Here is a 19,275-nt window from a genome sequence, read left to right as displayed (position 1 = left end):
GCAAGAGAGAGAGAGAGAGAGAGAGAGAGAGAGAGAAAGAGAGAGAGAGAGAGAGAAAGGGGAAGAGAGAAAGGGTGAGAGAAGGAGAGAGAGGGAGAAAGAGAGAGGGAGAGAGAAAGAAAGAGACAGAGAGAGAGAGAGAGAGGGAGAGAGAGAGAGAGAGAGAGAGAGAGAGAGAGAGAGAGAGAGAGAGAGAGAGAGAGAGAGAGAGAGAGAGAGAGAGAGAGAGAGAGTTAGAGAGAGTGAGAAGGGACGAATGCACGAGAGAGCGAGAGACCAGAGGGAGAAAGAGAGGAGAGCCGCGCCGTGGACGACTCCGACGGATTAGGGAATAGAATAGTCATTATCGTGTATACATCCGTATTCTACGAGCTATCGGTCGCGCTCGTTCGGTGAGTCGGTGGAGTGGCGAAACGCCGTGTGGTGAGCGCCGGTTTCGGAGTGGTGTGCGCGTGAGGTGCCGAGAGATCGAACGACCTAGCCCGTCTCTTTTCTGACATTGGGAGCGCGCCGGCGAGTACTAGCGCGTCGGGCCAGCGGTGTGTGTTGGAGTACGAGTTCGGGGGCTTCGGCTGGGATTATCGGGCTCAAGACGAGGAATATCGACGCGGGAGCACCGGCGCCGGCAATTACGAGTGCTCGTGGGTGAGTAGAGAGCGTCCTCTCGCTATTTCCGCCACGTTGCGGAAGTACCGCGTCGCGTCTCGCGTCTCCTCGCCTCGTCTCGTCTCGTCTCGTCTCACCTCGCGCGGCACTTTCGCCGATTGTCGTCGCGCTGCTGCTGTGTGACGTGCTGCTGCTGTTGCCGCTGACCACCGGTCCGATCTGAGATGTGCGTCGTCGCCTTTCCTTAATACACCGGTTCCTCTCACATCGTTGTCTCATCGCGCCGCGTCGCGTCGCGCCGCGCCGCGCCGCAGGCTCGGAGCTGTCACTCGCGTCTTCCGCTACCGCGTAGCGTTGTGCCGCTCGGATCCTCGCTGATTCGTCATGTGCCGGATGATTCGTGAATCATCTCTGGACGATTTAGTGACCTACATAGGTCCACGTGCCCGTAGAGGTGTAGTGAGAAAACAACGTCCGTCTGCTCGCCGTGTCACCTGGTGTTCCGATTGCACGGCGATAATCAATAGGACCGAGCGTTCCGTCTACTACTTGGATAACTTACAGCGACTGACCTAATTCGCTCGCCGAGAATGTTGATAAGCGCGCGATTAACGAAGCGCGATAATGCCGCGGTGTAATCTAGATCTCTTGGCGGGAAAGAATAGAAGTTCGTGAGTTTGAAGGTACCTCGGGGTCTGGATGCTCGAGTCTGTCGTTCGCGTCAGTACAGCTCGTGGAATCGTTTCGACGTTTCGTGCATCGAAGAAACAACGAAGATTGTGTACAATACAAATTATACACGACTGGCTGAGAGCCGAGAGCGATGTAATTGGATGTGCTTCGCTGTTAGATAATCGTAAGTTTCCAGCTGCGCATAACACAGCAGCGTCGCTTATTTGTGCTGATAACCTTTCGTCGCGAATCAGGAATGACGTATCTATCGATCGAGCGACTCGTTTCGCGTAACAGTCGCGAGGCTTCTTTTCTTTTTGTTTAAACATGAGGAATTAAAAAGACCGCGAGACAGTGCATCGCGATGTCGCTGAGTGTCGCTTCTTCGTGTCGCAGGATGCGCATATTTTACTGCGAATTTCTGCTGCGAAAGTCTCGCGCGTTCGTTGGAACAATTACATAAGACGTTCCACGCAACGAGACAAACTAACTCGTGCGAACAACGCGAAGGTTATTACTCAACGTTCACCTTTCCCCTCTCGCCTGCCCTCTCTCTCTCTCTCTCTCTCTCTCTCTCTCTGTCTCTCTTTCTCTCTCTCTCTCTCCTTTTGCGCACTCGACCGTGTGCTGTTAAAAATGTCATCTTTCTTAGTAAACGCTCGCGATTAATAACCATTCCGGACCGTGTGGATCCCCTCGCCGGTTCGAATTCGACCGGCGTACGCCGCAGTTTTTATGATTTCTGCGGATTGCGGATATCCTCTGCGATTACTTCCCGCGGTAAACGAGAAAAAAAAGAGACAGAGAGAATCCCGGCCGAGCGAATCAACCGAATTCGGGCGCTGCGGTGCGCGAATATCTCGAAAACGCCGACATTTAATCGGCGAGGCGTACATGGAAGCTTTCATCCGGCCAAAGAGAGAATGTATAAATTCGTGGGCGAACTTGTTTCGGAATAACCGTGCGAAATTCCGCACAGCGAGGGAAATTTCGCGAGTGACGGGCGAAAAAGAGCGCGGATCCACGAAATTCGCGTACGTTAACAGAAACTCGCGATGTTAAAGAGAAAGAGACACACACACGCGCGCGCGCGCGCGCGCGCGCACACACGCACACACACACCACACGCGCGCACACAGCGCGTATTCGGCGGAAGTCTATTAATTGCATCCATGCGTCCCAAGTTATTAGCCGACGTGCAGAAAAACGCGCAGAAAAAATCGATGAGAATCTATTTCGCTGGCCCGTGTATCACAACGATTCATAATTTCGCCATCGATCGCCGCCACGCTACATGTTTTATGTCCGCCAGACAAAAGAGGAAGGAAAGAAGAAGATGAAACGCGCACGCCGCTTTGCGGGAGTATTAGCGGACAAGCTGATAAAAATCGCGAGCCTCTTCAGAGCGCGACGTAACGCGCGGATGGTACAGAAATTGAGATCCACACTCTCCGCATTTTGCCCGCGCGAGAATTCGTCGCACGCCTCGTACACATAAACAATCGAATCAATGAGCTCGGCGGTTTTATCGGCGGTTTATCTCCGTTCGGCACGATCGAACGAGAGAGAGAGAGAGAGAGAGAGAGAGAGAGAGAGAGAGAGAGAAAGAGAGAGAGAGAGAGAGGCAGCGAGCCGCCAGATGCTTAGGAACATATTATCATCGGCGCGGGACGAGTCGTGTTGTCGACCAGAGCCGTGCGTCCGTTCGTGCGAAGGACGAAATGTACGTTACGATTAACACGTCAGCCGTTCGAGATTAACGGTGATTAAAGGAGAGCGCCGACGTCCCCGTGCGTTTCTCGCGCGCGCGCGCGCGCGCGCGAAGAAAAGCGAGCGAACAGCTCGCGAGCTGTCGCGTCGGTTTTACGAAGCTTCGCGGCGACGAGAGCGCAGCTCGTCAGGATCTATTCCACGGCGTACGGGCGATGCCTGATCCTTCAATAATCTTATCTACGATGTCCGACAGCTGCTGTCAGAGCAGATCTTGTAGCGCGCTGCACCGGGCTTCGACTACTTCCTTTCGCGCCTGGAAATTCCGCAGGAAGTTTCGCTGCCGAAACGCTCCGGTGTAGCAGCGTGCCGAGAGAGTTGGCCAGCAGGATTTCCACGGAAATAATCTGCTTACGGTAATCTTCTTGGCTTGCCTCCCTCCCGGTTAAGGGAGGAGTTGCCCCCACGAGGAGGTCCTTCGTCTCCTTCACGTAGTCGTCATCGTCGTCGTCGTCGTTGCCGTTGTCGTCGTCGACAACGTCGTCGCCGTCTGCGTCGTCATCGTCTGTACACGTACGCTGGCGCGTCTCCTTCGCGGCGACCGCGAAGGACGTTTCGGATCCTAGTTGGCGCTCGATCTTCCAATCTAATGCGTGAGAGCTCTGCCTCGCCGGCACCGAAGCCGTCCGGTCGACGCCAGGACGAAGAGCCAGGACGCGTGTCCCTCCGCCGCGGCGGGAGCCGAGTGTTTCGCCACGGCCGTTGCTGTTTGTCGCGAGCGACATTTTTGCGGCGCGCTCGCGTAAAAGAATGCAACGCGACGACGGCTGGCCGATACCGGTTCGTGAGATCCGACGAGATCCGCGAGTGGTCGACGAGGACGAAGAAGGACACATCGATCGGCTAGGAGGTCTCGCGCCGACCTAGTTTATATTTAGAAGGAAAAGGAGCAACTCGTATATGCACAGCTCTTTGCGAGGATATCAAATGGAGAGGCATCGGAGGACATCGCGACAACGGCGATTGCGACTTCGTTTAAGAAGAGAATTTTATCTCTTCGCCGTCTCTCGGCCGCAAAAAGGCGCCTGTCGTTCGATTCGCGCGATTCGCCGCCTCGCGCAGCTCGTGCAGAGCGAGCTTCCTTCCTCGAGCGGGCCTTCGAAAAACGCGGCGTTTACTGTCTCTCACGAGCAAAAGGAGGACGCGATTGGCATGAATGTAAGGATCCTTACACTGTATACACGCGCAATCGCGAGGAATGAAGTGGACGCTGAGAGATTCCGCGATAGATACGATGGAGGCCGACGCGTGCGACGTTTATGCGCGCCGGAATGGACGTGGCGGAACGAATCGGACGAGTGCATCGTTAATGACGAAGTATTTAAGGTGCGAATGATATCGTGTTAAGGTCGACGGCGATCGCCGGTATTTTCAACAGCTCGAAAGCAAGACCGAAAGAATGCGCGCTGCTGGTGTCTCTCTGCCCGGGAGGGAGAAAGGAAGACAGAGAGAGAGAGATGCAAAACTGCAAAAATCGGGAGAGAGTACTCGAAGTGCCAGGGTCGTGATTATCTTGACCCTCGTTCCCCGTGCTGAAAGATAATTTCGCAGAAGAACAGCGCACGTGCGCCTCGATCTAAGATGACTTCGCCGCTGAAGAAGACGCGGAAGCCGAACAACAAAGTTGCCGAGAGAGTTTCCAGGGCTTCCACGCGATGGACGGTCTGCACGCAAGGACACACATCGCGTCTTTCGTGTTAACGAGCTGTTAATTCTTCTCGCGACGCAACTTCGGTCTCGACGTAACGTCATGGCGCGATCGAGTGACGGATTTCGTAACGCGAGAGCCCGAGTTTATTCCAATGAACAAACTCGCGATAGAAATTCTCTCTCTTGCTCTCTCTCTCTCTCTCTCTCTCTCTCGCTCTCGCACAAGTCGAAACACATTACACACCGCCGGCGAAGAGACGCCCCCGTTCCCTCGAAGGGAGACCTCGGATAGGCATTCGCGGTCCCTCGGTTCTCCGATTCACGGATTCAATCTCCTCTTCAGCCTCGGAGCGTCGAAACTCTCTCGTCGGGAACCCTGCTCGATGTTATCACGTGCGAACGGGCCCTAATGTTACGCCGTGCCTTCGACGGGAGGATTGACGCGGCCACCATAGAACCGTGAATGTCGGCCCGAGGGAACAAAACCTTCTCGAAATTGGCTCCGAGGAATCAGTAAGTTCCGCCGTCCGTCAGGGCGGAAAGAAGGATGAGGAGAAACGCTGGCGTATATACGGCGGACGTACGGGGAAGGGGGCCGGGGAGGATAGAGAGACGACGAAACGGAGGAGGCTCATCCCCGTGGACGGGCGGCGACGGGGTGCAAGCCCCATCGGCATCTCCTTTTTTGCCGGCCGAGAATAAAGACTAACTACCGGAGAACGAGCCCCCGGCCCGGAGGTATACCCTTGTCGCTCGTATACCTCGTGGAATTTCTACGGGAATTAAGTTTTACGCTCAATGAACGCGCAACAAACGCCGCAGCCGTACTCCGAACGGCGGCGGGGCGGACGGGGACGAGGAAGAAGGGGGCTAAAATTGCATTCAACGCGAGTCTCTCCTCCGCGTAGAGACGTTTCCTCGTGCACGACTCGGTGCGCATGGCTACGTGCTCGCCGCCATGCCTCTCGACGGAGGTATCCCGCTATAAATCCGTCTGCATAAAATGTGCGACTTTGCGACATAAAGCTGCGTCTCCGTGGAAAAGAGAGAGAGAGAGAGAGAGAGAGAGAGAGAGAGAGAGAGAGAGAGAGAGAGAGAGAGAGAGAGAGAGAGAGGAGAGAGAGAGAGAGAGAGAGAGAGAAGGAAAGTTCAGATTCTCGATGCCGGGAGCAATTATTTCGTGAGACGTCCTCTTAGCGCGGACTCCCGCCGGCTGTCACCGGCGGCTACGGGCCGATCGGTGCCGTTTTATCGTTAGATGATTGAATCATTCAAGATTTTATTATCTGATAATGAGGAGGGTGCTTCTCTCTCGTGCTGTTGACACAGTTGTTGACGAGTGATCCGAGGCGTCGCGAATATTTTCGCCGATGTGGAACGAATCGTAATGACCGCCCGCGGCGCTTCGTTGCGAAAAGAGCAACTGAAAGAAAGAGAGAGAGAGAGAGAGAGGGGGGGGAGGAGGAGAGACACATGGGGAGTGGGTGAGATAATTTTGTTACGGATAACGTGATCTTGTTGCACGCTGGGAATATTAAGTGGCGGGTTCGTTCACGAGCTGAGGCAAATAACGACGTGCTTAACGCGTAAAGATTACTGCAAAATTATCGCGGCGGAGTGAGAGAGAGAGAGAGAGAGAGAGAGAGAGAGAGAGAGAGAGAGAGAGAGAGAGAGAGAGAGAGAGAGAGAGAGAGAGAGAGAGAGAGAGAGAGCGGGAATGCGCGCAGCACGGCGACGTCGCCGCGTCGTCGAGAATGCCGCGTGTCGGCGCAATCTCGAAGGATTCGCCCGTGAAATCAGTTAATGCCTCGCTCGTTCGACGAGTACCTTCTGCCTTTCCTCGCGGTACACCTACTCTACTCGCTCGCGCGCCGCCGGAGCACTTCACGCAACGTACGTGAACGCGCTCATTGTGCAGCAACTACGGGGCCGGGCTCTCCACGAACAATGCGGTTGTGTGCAAATACTCGTGGAAACAATGCGGCCGCGACTTAACTTTCTGGGATAGCTCCAGCGGCGGCGGCGGCAGTGTGTCGTTCTTCGTGTACCGGAGGATATACCGAAGCCGCAGACCGCGCTACCTAATGCAGAAACGACGTCGCAGCCGTAGCCGAGCGATGAATCCTGGCGGCGCGACTCGTCTTCGAATGCGCGCGAGGTCTCCTCGCCGCGCCGTCGTTTTCCCGCGGAATCGCCGCCGCATCAGCCAGAAACGGAGTCGCGGCATCCGACGGTCCAGCGGAAATCCTAAAACGATCCTGGATCACCGCGGCTCGCGGATATTCGCGTGCGCGTACGCGTACATCCGTCATCGATTAGAAAAATCCGTCCCAGCGATTTCGCGCGGCAACATCGTGGCCGATCGACGACAGGCCTGAAATCGACTCCTTCGGGCTTGACACTCCGCGGGAATTCGCCGAGGATCCAAGATGTGGCGGAAAGACGCGCACGTGCGCTCTGTTGGCTTAACCGATTCGCCCGGATGCGATTTACCGGACGTTTGTAAATCGAATTCTTCGACGATGAGGGGGGTAGACTCTCTCTTCTTCCCTTGCGTCCTCTTTCTCCCTTCCTCCCTTCCTCTCCTCTCTCTCTCTCTCACTCTCTCTCTCTCTCTCTTTCTCTCTCAATCATGCGCATACGCGCGCGCTAGCGGCATACACGCGGGACATAATAATGGGGATTTAACAGTCATTAGGGACGGCATGCCGGTATATATCTGTCGATTGGTAACGCAAAGTGTTTGCACTAGGGCCGAACTGTCGAAGGGCGAGGGTGGGAGTGCCTCGTTGCACCGGGAGATCGATTCGACGAGAAGGGGGCTCGGGGGTGCGCGCGGGGGTGTAAAAGGCACCCTCGCTATCTTTCTCTAGTACTACCGTTTCTCTCGGGCTCTCCACAGAGTCGTAGACTACTCGAGTGCCCTCGAGGGCCAATCGAGTGGCGGCTTGGGCATTTTGTCCACACTTGGCGGTCTGTAACAAGTGCATTGTCCCATGCATCCAAGTGCACAAAGATAAAGAGACTTCTGGCTACCGCAACAAGAGGATCGTCGAGTGCCCGTTCTTGCTCTTCCCCTCCCTTTCTCCTTCTCTCTCTCTCTCTCTCTCTCTCTCTCTTTACTCCCCACCTGTCCCTTTATTCTGTTTCTTCCTCCATCTTATCCTCGCGCAACGCGGTTTTAATATGACAAAAGTGCAAACAAACGTGCCGTGCGGACGACAGTGCAGCTCGGTGGTCCCTTTACCTTCGAGGGGACAGTCAGGATTTTCGAGCTGAGAAATTCAATTGAACTTGACGACGAAGACTGACCAATATATACACGGTCAACGCGCTCGACATCCCCGAATGAACGTTCGTGCGGCTCCGTGCAAAAGTAAGTCCGCAAGCAATGTGACGTTAGCAAAAGCCAGGGGGACTCGTGTTGTTGGAATACAAAAATAAAATGGATAAGGAAAATTAGCGCGGCGAGCGACAGTGTGTGTGCGGGTTGCGCGTCGCGGTCGTGAAAAAGTTTCCGAAAGTGACGATTGCTCTGGACGTTTTTCGCCCATGCACGCCGCGCCGGACGCGGCGTGTAACAAGTGCTTTGTGGTCGGTGCAAGGCGCGCGTAAGCGCACAAAAGTGGAGATTCGCGCCTGACTGATTCCTGAAGGACTCGGGAGAATACTCTCTGCCTTTCTTCGGGCCTTCGCCCTCTCCTTTCATAGCGGGCAAAATTTTAATATAGCCGGGACGAGAGCGGCGGCTCGGCACGGGGTAGTGTATACTCTATGGATTCTTTTTCACCGGGTGGCAACTTCATTCCGCTCCCGAGGTTCGGCAGGAAATTTGCGCGCTGACGTAATGAGACGTAATATTGGAAACGCAATACGGCGCGGGGGCTCTCGCCTTTTACGTCTGCGATATTAAGTACTCGTAAATTCATCGGGCTGCTGGCCAACATCTGCAAAGTGCTCGTTGCTCTGTGCATTTCGACGAGAGAAAATGTTGTTTCATCGATATGGAATTTTGTTCGTTACACGAGAGAGAGAGAGAGAGAGAGAGAGAGAGGGAGGAAGGGAGAGAATCCGCGATATGATGTCGCATTCAACACGACGCACGAAATTAAATAAATTTAAATTTCTACCGACAAGCAAGTGACAACCGAGCGTAATTCGCAAAGTTCTTATGTTGTCTTACTTCGTGTGGTATTCTTCTTTCTTTTTCTGTCAACACGCCATCGATTCATTTAAATCGTCGAGGTGGATCAATCACGGGGACAGTTAAATCGCGTCACGTATAGCGTATTTCAATAATATCGTCAGTTTATGAGTTTCGATTTATAAGCGCGCACGCAACAGGACGTGATATACACGTATATACACGTATGTACGAGCCAGTATGAGAACGAATGCGGGTGTTTCATCCATATTTGCACGAAAAGACTGGCGCTGTGGCGGCTCTATTAGTACGCTGAAGAGTCCTTTCGTACCGCGCGTTTCTATTCAGTGAAATCTAGTTTCAATATAGCGCGGAGAGAGCTAAGAGAGGACACGGAACAATACATTATTAAAGACGGGCTTGTGCTGGTGTAAGATTTCATTTCGGAATCGCGCACCACCACTCGTCCGGCCGCGCGTCGATGTCAGCTAAACGAGCCACCGTTGTAAATAGAAATCTCCTCGGATGAATACCAGGCCGGTGACTAAGATACCGAACGTCCCGATTGAAATTCATCTCTCTTGAAATTGCGCGCGGATCGGCCATCGTCGTCGCGTGAATCTCGCCGCTCGGCGGCAATCGAATTTCCCTTGAAGGCAGTTTTTGCACCGAGTCATCGTTATCATCGCGCGCGATGTTTCGATCGTCAATAATTCGGCAAGGAAAATAGATACCTGAAAGTTACCGAGTGTCCTCTCTCTCTCTCTCTCTCTCTCTCTCTCTCTCTCTCTCTCTCTCTCTCTCTCTCTCTCTCTCCGTCTCTTGACACTGTATAAAAATTATTAACTCGGGAACACTCATCCTCATCATCATGACGCCCGCGACGCTGTCGTCATCCGATTGTTCTTCGCGGCACGGCTGTTAATTACTTAACGATTAGCATCCCTTAATCCGAGACATGTGGACGGCGACGTCCAGAAGGCAGGAAACAATACGCGTTCGTCCGGCCGCGTCGCAGATGTGCACGGCCGCAGCGCGCAGATGTAATAAACGTGACGGCAAACAAATTAACAAGTCGCCACCACCGGAGAAGGCGGCTGGATGGTGCGCGATGATGGCGGAAGACGCAAGGGAGAGAGGGAGGCCGTCCGATAGTCGCTGTTGTCGTCGTCGTCGTCGTCGTCGTCGTCGTCGTCGTCGTCGTAGTAGTTGGTCGTTCCTGACTTTGTAACCGGAGAGGATAAAACGCGACTTAAGCCAACGGCAAAGAGCGCAGCGGATAGGCTGCGAGCGCGAGAGCTCCGCGTCTTCAGGGTCGGCTCTCTATCTCTCGGTCTAGTCGGTCTCGGTTTTCGGACCGCCGCTGCGTTTTCGGAATTAAGTTGTGAGCTGGTCCCCTGTGAGGGAGAGAGAGAGAGAGGAGAGGGGGGCGGCGAGGTATCTTGGGATGCACCTACCTTTGGAGTCTTATTGCACCTTTCTCGGATTATCCCCGCGTGCGCAGCTGCCAACCTCACGTAGTCCTTACTTTTACCACACCGGGGCGACGATGATCGGCTTGTATTTGTTTAAAGCGCCGCGGTGGCGGCTACCTTCCTCGTCTGCTGCGACGGTGGGAACGATCTACTCGATAATCGGCGCGCCGCAACGGGATTTTTCTCAGTTTCTTGGGAAAGGGCTCGCGGGATGATCAGTGACGGACCACCGCGCGCTTCAGAGTCCAACCGCGAGAGTTTCTTTGTGAAGATTAGCAGAATTATACACCGAGGTTATACACCGGAAAGGCCGCAACGGCTTCTGTAGTAATCTCCATCCTCTAAGTGGTACGTCGCTTTTGTCCTCGGTGATCGGGTGATTCTCGGACTGGCCAATCGGTGACCGGTTACAGCGCGTTTTCGATACTTCCCGACGTATTATATATGGCGCTCTCCCCTTCTGTCTTTTTTTCTACGGGGATAAAATCCTCGTCTAGGATAAAGTTTGTCCTTCGCAGACCAGCGAACGCACACAACACATACATACGCAATGTAGGCAATGCTGACGGCATTCGCGTCGTCTTTCAGGCGGAACCCATAATTTGGACGTCGAGGACGTCTCTCTAGGGAGACCTCAGCGGGGAGGTGGTCGTGCTGGGGGCCGAGGGGGTGGTGATGTGGCCGAACAGCCTCGGAGGTACTTCCGGCTGCAGCGGGGGCGCCGGCGCCACCGATCTCGGGGGTCTCGCCGCCTCCACCACCTCGGCCTCCGAGCTCTTCGGGCCCGCAGCGTTCGGCGCATCCGCCGCCGGGCCCTACGGCGCTCTCAAGACGAATCCCTACGTGAGCGCGCTCGGCATGCCGCCGATCGAGGCGCTGCATTCGACCATCGGTTATCCCGGTTGTACACCCGCCGGTGAGTCCTACTACTGTGAGTGCCCACCATATTGTTTTATTACTTCTAATCGAGATCGAGTCTGGGACGCAACTTTCCCCGTCTGTAGTTTTTGTGTTATTTTGTGTCGCGTCGCGTGGGTGAAATTATATAGGCACGGATCATGCTAGGTGCTCTTTTGCTCTTTCCTGCTCGGCGATTTTACACAGAGAGCCGCGTGAATTCATTTTCACGCGAGTGAAATGACAAAATCACATGTAAAATACAGATGTACGTCGTATGCGTAATTGTAAAATGTTAACAAACGCAGAAGTATCGTTAAAGTGGTGTAATGCGGAATTATTATATTAATCGCGTTAAAATATAAAAGCTATTGAATTATGCATGAAAGTTGCGCCCGGCTTGTGAAAATATTATTATTGTTAATTTAATTATTAATAGTCGGCTCGTTTATTTTATTAATCGCCATCGATTATTATTAAATGACTTATTAAACGTAGCTGACATTGTATACACCGATTTAATATTCATGCATACGTCCGCGAGCTGAAGCCGTACGAATAATAGTTCCGTCGCGTTTAAAGGCAATCCGAGGAAACAACGGCGTGAGAGGACAACGTTCACCCGGGCGCAGCTGGACGTGCTGGAGGGATTGTTCTCGAAGACCAAGTACCCGGACATCTTTATGCGCGAGGAAGTGGCGATGAAGATCAACCTACCGGAGTCGAGAGTGCAGGTAAAGCGCGGGAAGGAAGCCAGTGATGTACCTGTCGGTGTGACGAACGACTCGGCGAGACATGTTACCCAAGTGTAAAAGTGTTTCTCCGGCGTGTCGTGTACGACGGCAGGTAGAAAAATGCGACGCGCACGTAGATGCTCGCGGCGGAGGGTGCGAGAGTGTCTTGTTACCGAGGGGGTATGCAGTGTCGGCATGCAGACAGTGCGGTCGGTCGTCATCGATCCTGCCTCGTGTGTCCTTCGTTAGAGTTAATTAAGTTACTTGCTCGCCTTACGGACGCCCGCGCGACCGCGAGATTCTCGGGCCTAAATGATCGCGCCGTAGTTACAAAGCGAGAGACAAAGCAACTCGTGAGCAACGGCTATACGCAAGCCAAGTACGTATGTACAAACGGCGCGCGCAGTATCCTTGCGCGCGCTGAACAGCTTCGGCTGGCCGAAGAAACTTGTTTTGTGTAACAATACACGAGAAATAGCATCGCTCTTCGAGATCGATATATCGGCGGCCCGCTTTTGAATGCTCTCCCGACTTTTGTATCGTTACGCTCGTGTCGAGAGTTCGCTCGAGCTGGCCGGGCCCGCAGGATCGATCCTAAAACGTGCTGCCGCATATTTCACCCTCATTATCAGCAAAAAGGGCGCAATGCATCCGCAGTCATCGTCCATCACACCTGGCCAATGAAATGAATAGGCCAACACGGTCCATAGTCTTCCGCACGTTCGTCGGCGACTGCAAAACCAGAGACTGCTTGACTCATGATCGCTATTTTCAAACCTCTCCATGATTTTTCGGTGACTGATCTCCATTGTGACGGTAACAAGGCTCGAATCTGTTATACTTTTGCCCAACGTCGCTGCCACCCCACGCGAGCGACTGTTGTCGTCGACTTTTTTCTGTAAAACTGCTCAAAATTTTCAGACGTCTCGTTGTTTTCGACATTTCTCTTTTGGTGCTTTCAAGAAGTCTGAAGCTTCCTGAAATTCGGAAATTCGCGTTAATGTTACGCGTCCGTTACGCGTATCTGGTTATTTTGTTGAAGGAACGCAAGCTGTTAGTGTCGTCCACCAGAAAATCCCAGTAGAAACCCAAGCTCACTTCTTTCTCTCTCTCTCTCTCTCTCTCACACACACACACACACACACACACACACACACACACACACACACTCCTTCTCTCTCTGCTTCTCTTCGCTTCTCTAACATCGATCGCGTGAGGCTTCTCCAGGTTCGTCTCTTTTCCTGTCGTATTTCTCCCCTTTCCCTTCTTCCACTTCGTTCCTCACCGCACCCCCTTGCCGTCGCTACGTGCCAGTGACGTTTCGAACAGAAAACGATGTACCCAACGACGCACAAGAAGTAGCACAGCGTTTCGCACAAAGACGAGAAAATGTCCCAACATTTTTCTGGACGAAGTAAATAGCGAAGCAACTAACTGAGTCGATTATAATATTTATCGGAAGAAATTATAGAAACTTAATAAAATAATTCGAACGTGAAAAGGAAATAAGGGCAAATAAGGGCCCGCCGCAGTTACCAGTGCGTAGTATTGGCGAGCAATGAATTATCTAACCTAACGATAACCGAACATTTGTGTTTCGATTAACAGGTGACTCTTCTCAGTGGTTATACGACACCGATTAAATGTGACGTCGATTATAAAAGTAGAGTTAAATTAACGAACGAAATTGTCGACGTTTCGTACACAACCACTGGCAAACTGCACAGTCTCTTGCTCACTATTCTTTTTTATGCTCGAACTGGCCTCTAAAAGAACCGTACTTAACGTTTATATTTTGTTTTTCACCTCGGCAGAGTAATATCACTTGCGTGCGAACTGCTTGGACTTCGAGCGTGATTTGTAATGTGCGTAAGCGTAATTAGCAGTTTTATAACAAGGTGCCCGTACGAGGTTGCTGGACACTTTAAACGCAAACCGGAGCGATCTCGTTGGTACGCAAAATCGGCTTATTCCATTCAGAGGAGTTGTTCGGTGTTGGGTGTGTGTGTGTGTGTATGTGTGTGTGTGTACGGGGCGAGGAAGTGGGAGAGGTAAAGGGGGACGACCCACACTCCAATCGGTTTTCGTAATTCTGTTGCATTAACGACAGCCTGGTAGCGAACCAGTTCGATATGCGTGCACGTTTTCGTTCGCGCTGCTGCAGTCAGCTTGATTGGTAATTGATAGTCGCGCCAGTCCGGCATTCCCTTATAATTGGCTATTACGCCAGCTTTGCGAAAGCTCCGCGCGGCGCGCATTGCTGGACTCGCGCGCGTTTGTATTGTACGCGTCGTGTCACGTCGAAGAAATCGACGGGAACGTCGCTTCGCTTAATTTCGCGTTCAGACTCCATTTCCCCCGCTGCGGCCATACGAATGCGCGCGCGCGCGCGCGCGCGCGTGCCTGCCACACGCACGAAATGCGTACGTTTTACGTAACGCGTGTGTAACGTCGCGGATATAAAAATTGCTGGCGTGTTCGCAGGTGTGGTTCAAAAATCGCAGAGCCAAATGTCGGCAGCAGCAGAAGCAGCAGCAGCAGCAGCAAGACAAGGCGCCGAGATCGAAGAAACCCACGGGGAATCCGGCCAGCAATCCACCCCCTGGAAAAAGTCCTTCGATTGCCACCACGCCCACGCCCGCCGCCGCGGTGCCCGCCACTACGCCCTTGTAAATATCGCCCTTATCTCGAGAAGTCGCGCGCGCGCGCGAGCGCGAGCGTTCTCGGTCAACCGCGTGATCGCGCCGCGAACGGCCTTTATCTCGGCCGCGAACGCGTCCTCGCGCGCGGGATAACCGACGATCTAATTAAGCTCGCTAATTACTATTTCAATTGCAAGTGTGCGCGCTGTATATATGTCCACCGGGAGATATCCATTATAAACGACGGCGGAGGCTGCATAGCTGCTCCTTCATCTCCCGCGCCGGCCGTGCGCGCTCTCTTCGTCGCGCTTGAATCTCGCGAAGTCCGGAACGCTAATCGACCGACCGGGTGGCGCGAGAGAGCGGAATGCACCAAATGCTACAATGCGCGTTTCTGTATTTAGGAGCGGAGGTACCGGCGGCTCGGCGGCAAGTTCACCGGCGCTTCTGAGGGACTCGCCGCAATATAAGCCCGCGGGGAACGCTACTAGTTTGCTGTTAGCGGCCAGCACGACTCCACCGAGCGTAAGTGGTCGACTGCCTCGCGGCGCACCTTTGGCGTTTATCCACGCACGATAAGCCAATCTAGACTCCTCGAGCCTCCTCCCTCTGTGCTGCGCTTCATGGCACTCTCGGAATAATCTTGTTCTTTATCGTATCCGCACGCGCGCGCACCCCGTTATCCCGTTCTCTGTTCTGTGTCCCACAGTTAAGCGGCACGGTATACAGCAGCGGTGGCAGTAGCAGTAGTATTTGGAGCCCGGCGATAACGGAGAGCGGCGGGGGATTTCCAAGTGATCATCAAAGGTTAGCGTGGACGACAACCGCTTCTCAGCAGCAGTGCTACCAGAATTACTCATCGTACTACACCAATATGGATTACCTCTCGCCCGCCTCGCATCAGTTGAACGTTGTGGTAAGTGGACTGACTATTCCCCCGTAAAGTTATCTCCCGGACGAGAACGTGTCCTCCTCCTCCTCCTCCCCCCCCCCTTTTCTAAATCCATTCCCCATTTAAATGCACGGCGATTATGACTAATGTGTAATAAAAGCCGAGTGGAAAAACCGGCCAAGAAAAGACGTTCTACGGCGTTACGTAAAAGAGAATCGATATTGTGTCGGCAGGACAGCGGAGGTAGCGGCCTTGACAATTCATGGAGCAAAACGAGAGACGAGAGCGCCTCGTCTTGGTTCTACAACAGCGCCGGATGGGGTGATCGAAAGTGAAGCTAGGAGAATCGCGGAACGAAGGCTGGGTACATATCATCGACAACAACAGCGAGGGTAATGCGGTATGCAACGGCATATTGCAGTGTCGTTGTAATACGGTGCCAAACTAGAAGCTCCACTTCCAGTGAGTGTCGATGTAGATTAAACATATCCTTCATTCGGCCAGCGTTCAGGCACCTTGGGATGTACAGGCCGATCGAGAGTGCCATACGTATCCTATCGCATTTAATGATACGACATAGTTTAAATATATTTATGACGTAATCATTTCGATACGAGACGACGTACTGCGAGCGGTCGTGTATTTTTTCAGATACATTTCCGACTGAGATTCACGGCGGTTTATTAATGTGTGCGAGATAGCTTCTTCTACAGATTATTTACATCTCGGAACTTGTATCGAGTGATGCGTCTTATCTAGAGTATTAGAAATTCGAGATGATCTCAAGTCGACGATTACGATTTTTTGAGGCCCCTGTGTTTCATCACCGTGGCCATTTTGTCTAACGATGTTAGAAACGAGAAAAAATACATGCTCAAAATTCCCGCAAAGTTTGTCGAAATAGAAAAATATGCCCATAAAATGACTTTGGTTAATGATGGAGCAGATTTTTATAATAATTTGCACATTATTCTTTTGCTCTAATGATCAATAAAAATTAACATGAGAAGAACGTGTAATTGACAAGTTAATTACATATTATGTTAATTTTACCGGCTACTTGTTATAAAAAAAATGAAAATTTTCGGAAACGTTTAGAGAAGTAAGTTCTCGGTCGATCGAGAAGTTTCACTATATGGATGTATATTTTTCCATTTCAAAGTATTTTGCAACAATTTTGAGGATGCATTTCCTCGCTTCTGACGTTATCAGTCAAGATGACCGCGATGAGGAATTAGCAACTTAATAAAAGGGACATTTTGCATTCTTAATTTCCTCAAAATGCGTTGAAAGTGCAGACTCTCGTTGATATCCAACTAGTCATAATAATAAAATAAACATCGATCAAGAGGTAAGAGAGAGAAAGCGTTATTATAACATGTCTCGAATGAAAGATTCAATATGAAAAATTATTCCGAGGAAGTTATTTTCCGCTTTTTGCATATTATTGCTTTATATTATATCTCAATAATATTACAACGTAACGCTTTCAATAGTCAAGATAAATATTTTACAGTCACGACATATTTGACAGCGCCTTGTTCTAGGCGCGCTGATATAATGATTTCGTATGTTTTCCAGTACAGATAACTATACTGTATATAATATAAATACTTTTATGATATTAAGAAAAAAAAATTGATCTAGCTAGGATTCCGTTGAATAGCTAATGGAAGACGCGTTTGTTTCTTTTAACTCTCCGATGAAGGAAGGATTGACAACGGGAAAATTTTTGAAAAGAGATATCTGCGTGTGTGCACGCGACATGTGTACACTGTGTACATAAATTATATATAAAAGCATATAGTGCAGGTCTATGTACATATGTATTATTCTTTCATGTAGGAATATATCATTACCTGACTTTTAAAACGGACGTCATTACGGACGTTGAAGTTGTTAATTATTTCCATTTCGGATGCATTTGTTTCACGTGCGAAATAAAATGTCATCTTTTATATACAAAAAAAAAATTTATTAATTATGTACACACATATATCACATACACACCGTCCTGCTGTCGAAGAATACGTGTTAGGTTTATCATGTATGTATTACCTTGTATTATCTTCGTACGCAGAGGAAAGGAACGACTTTTGAAATAGCTTGAAGTTATACATTTCTTATATCTGACAATCAGTGTCGTAATATACGATTTTTTTCAAGACTTGGAGCTTCGTTTGTTATTACTTGATCCTTTTTTAATATACCAGCGATTGATAATATTGCTTCCGCACCATGTCTATTTGTGTATCGCAATTGTTCACACATATCTCCTATTCGGTTAAATTTGACGAATGTATATAGATAAATTTATCTACTATCACATTGTCAGCGTGCGCAAAATGTTTTCATTATCATAGGATATAATGGCAATTTTTAGTAGATACCCAATCGGACGGTTTGCGTACATTGCTTTTGGTAAAACTTTCATTACCGTTATTTGAACATTTCGCGAAGAAATCGATGATGAAGCTTCATGAGAAATCGATACTACATATTAATATTTGCGTCATGTAACGAAAATATCGGTTGTTCTACAGACGTGAACGTCGATTGAACATAGAATAGAAAAAAGAAATAAAAAATCCATATGTAAAGTGAGAGAAGAGATTTAAGATCCGTAGGAATATAAGTATGTGACTGTTTAGATTGTTATTATAAATATTATCAATAAGTATAAGACGATCGACGAGCAAAACAACGACGTACATGTCTCAAGATGTATGAAGATAATATATCGAATTTGAATTGTATACGGATGATTTTTATTTTTTTTTCCACCTTTACGACTAGAGAGTCCTGCTCAAGAATATTCAACATCAAAAGATATTCTTTCTTTGTTTAACCATTATTTTTGTTACGGTAATTGTAAAGAAATATTTCTTAGCCTTCCTTCACATCATCTTTGAGGAAAAGTCGTACAATATAGATGTTGAAAGATTTCGCCCGTTTATCACACAGTTATTCTGTTAAATAGGTGTTATCTGTTGAAGAACATATTTCAGAAAGTTGGTACCTTACAAACGAAATTTATTTTCCAATTTGAGAATGCTCGCGTAATATATCATATTTTATTCTTAAACTTGTTACGTTACAATTCTATTGATTTGAAATACTTTATTCATACGTAAATATTAATATCTCGATATCATTCCTGTTGAATTTTAATATCAATAATTGAAAGTTCAATTTTTATCTTTGAAATTGACATCATTTTTAATTGGTGACGTTTATTGAACTACTGAGAGGAGAGTAACTCTTATCAACTGAAACATCGACAATATACTATAGTTAATGTTAAATAGTTAATGTTAAATAGTTATTATAGTATGATTATCAGATATAATGATTATTGGTTTTTGATAATTACAGTAAAGTTCTTATTTTCTTTCTTACGTTTTTCTTATACGTTTCTAGTATTTGAAGTTTATTTTTTATTGTTACAAATTATACTCATTATATCAGATGCGATATTAAGAGAGAATATTTCGACAAAACATTGATAACTAATGTTAAGACTCCTATTTATTATTCATTTTTGACGTTTAAAATAATTAATACTAAAAGATGACAAATTTCATGGAAAAAATTAAATATGCGAGCAATCAATGTAAATAAATAAAACATATGGATATATAAGAGATCTAATGAATAATTGTGTCCAACAAATGAACAAATAAAAGCGATTCTTTTTGCGCTGCATTTCTAGGACACTGTTCGATCGACTGAAGAAGTTTCATTACACTCGATGCGTTGTGCACTCTGACGGCGAAGAGATCAAGCACATTCA

At 49.5% G+C, this 19,275-nt stretch overlaps 1 protein-coding gene across 4 annotated transcripts; it reads left to right on the top strand.

The window, feature by feature from the left end:
- Window positions 1-260: 260 nt before the first annotated feature.
- Window positions 261-18,184, top strand: otd2 (homeotic protein ocelliless). Of its 4 annotated transcripts, none has more exons than XM_025299492.1 (7): window positions 261-645; window positions 10,906-11,233; window positions 11,797-11,948; window positions 14,433-14,617; window positions 14,995-15,115; window positions 15,300-15,506; window positions 15,716-18,184. In XM_025299492.1, the coding sequence occupies exons 2-7, from the start codon at window positions 10,993-10,995 to the stop codon at window positions 15,815-15,817; spliced, it is 1,008 nt and encodes a 335-aa protein (XP_025155277.1). In that variant the 5' UTR covers window positions 261-645; window positions 10,906-10,992; the 3' UTR covers window positions 15,818-18,184. The 4 variants fall into 4 exon arrangements, with proteins under 4 accessions (XP_025155277.1, XP_011147143.2, XP_011147144.2 ...); XM_011148841.3 differs by having other exon boundaries at window positions 262-645; window positions 10,906-11,248; XM_011148842.3 differs by lacking the exon at window positions 261-645 and adding an exon at window positions 750-1,462 and having other exon boundaries at window positions 10,906-11,248.
- Window positions 18,185-19,275: the final 1,091 nt, after the last annotated feature.

This window comes from Harpegnathos saltator, unplaced genomic scaffold, assembly GCF_003227715.2.
Source record: "Harpegnathos saltator strain DR-91 unplaced genomic scaffold, Hsal_v8.6 scaffold280, whole genome shotgun sequence".
Classification (NCBI taxonomy): Eukaryota; Metazoa; Arthropoda; class Insecta; order Hymenoptera; family Formicidae; genus Harpegnathos; species Harpegnathos saltator.
The sequence above is the reverse complement of the archived record's forward strand: the minus strand, read 5'-3'. Positions and strand labels throughout refer to the sequence as shown.

Coding starts and splice junctions, on each gene's coding strand:
- otd2 (XM_011148841.3), top strand. CDS start 10,993: ATGTGGCCGAACAGCCTCGGAGGTACTTCCGGCTGCAGCGGGGGCGCC. Junction 11,949..14,432: donor TACCGGAGTCGAGAGTGCAG/GTAAAGCGCGGG, acceptor GCGTGTTCGCAG/GTGTGGTTCAAAAATCGCAG. Junction 15,507..15,715: donor CGCATCAGTTGAACGTTGTG/GTAAGTGGACTG, acceptor TTGTGTCGGCAG/GACAGCGGAGGTAGCGGCCT.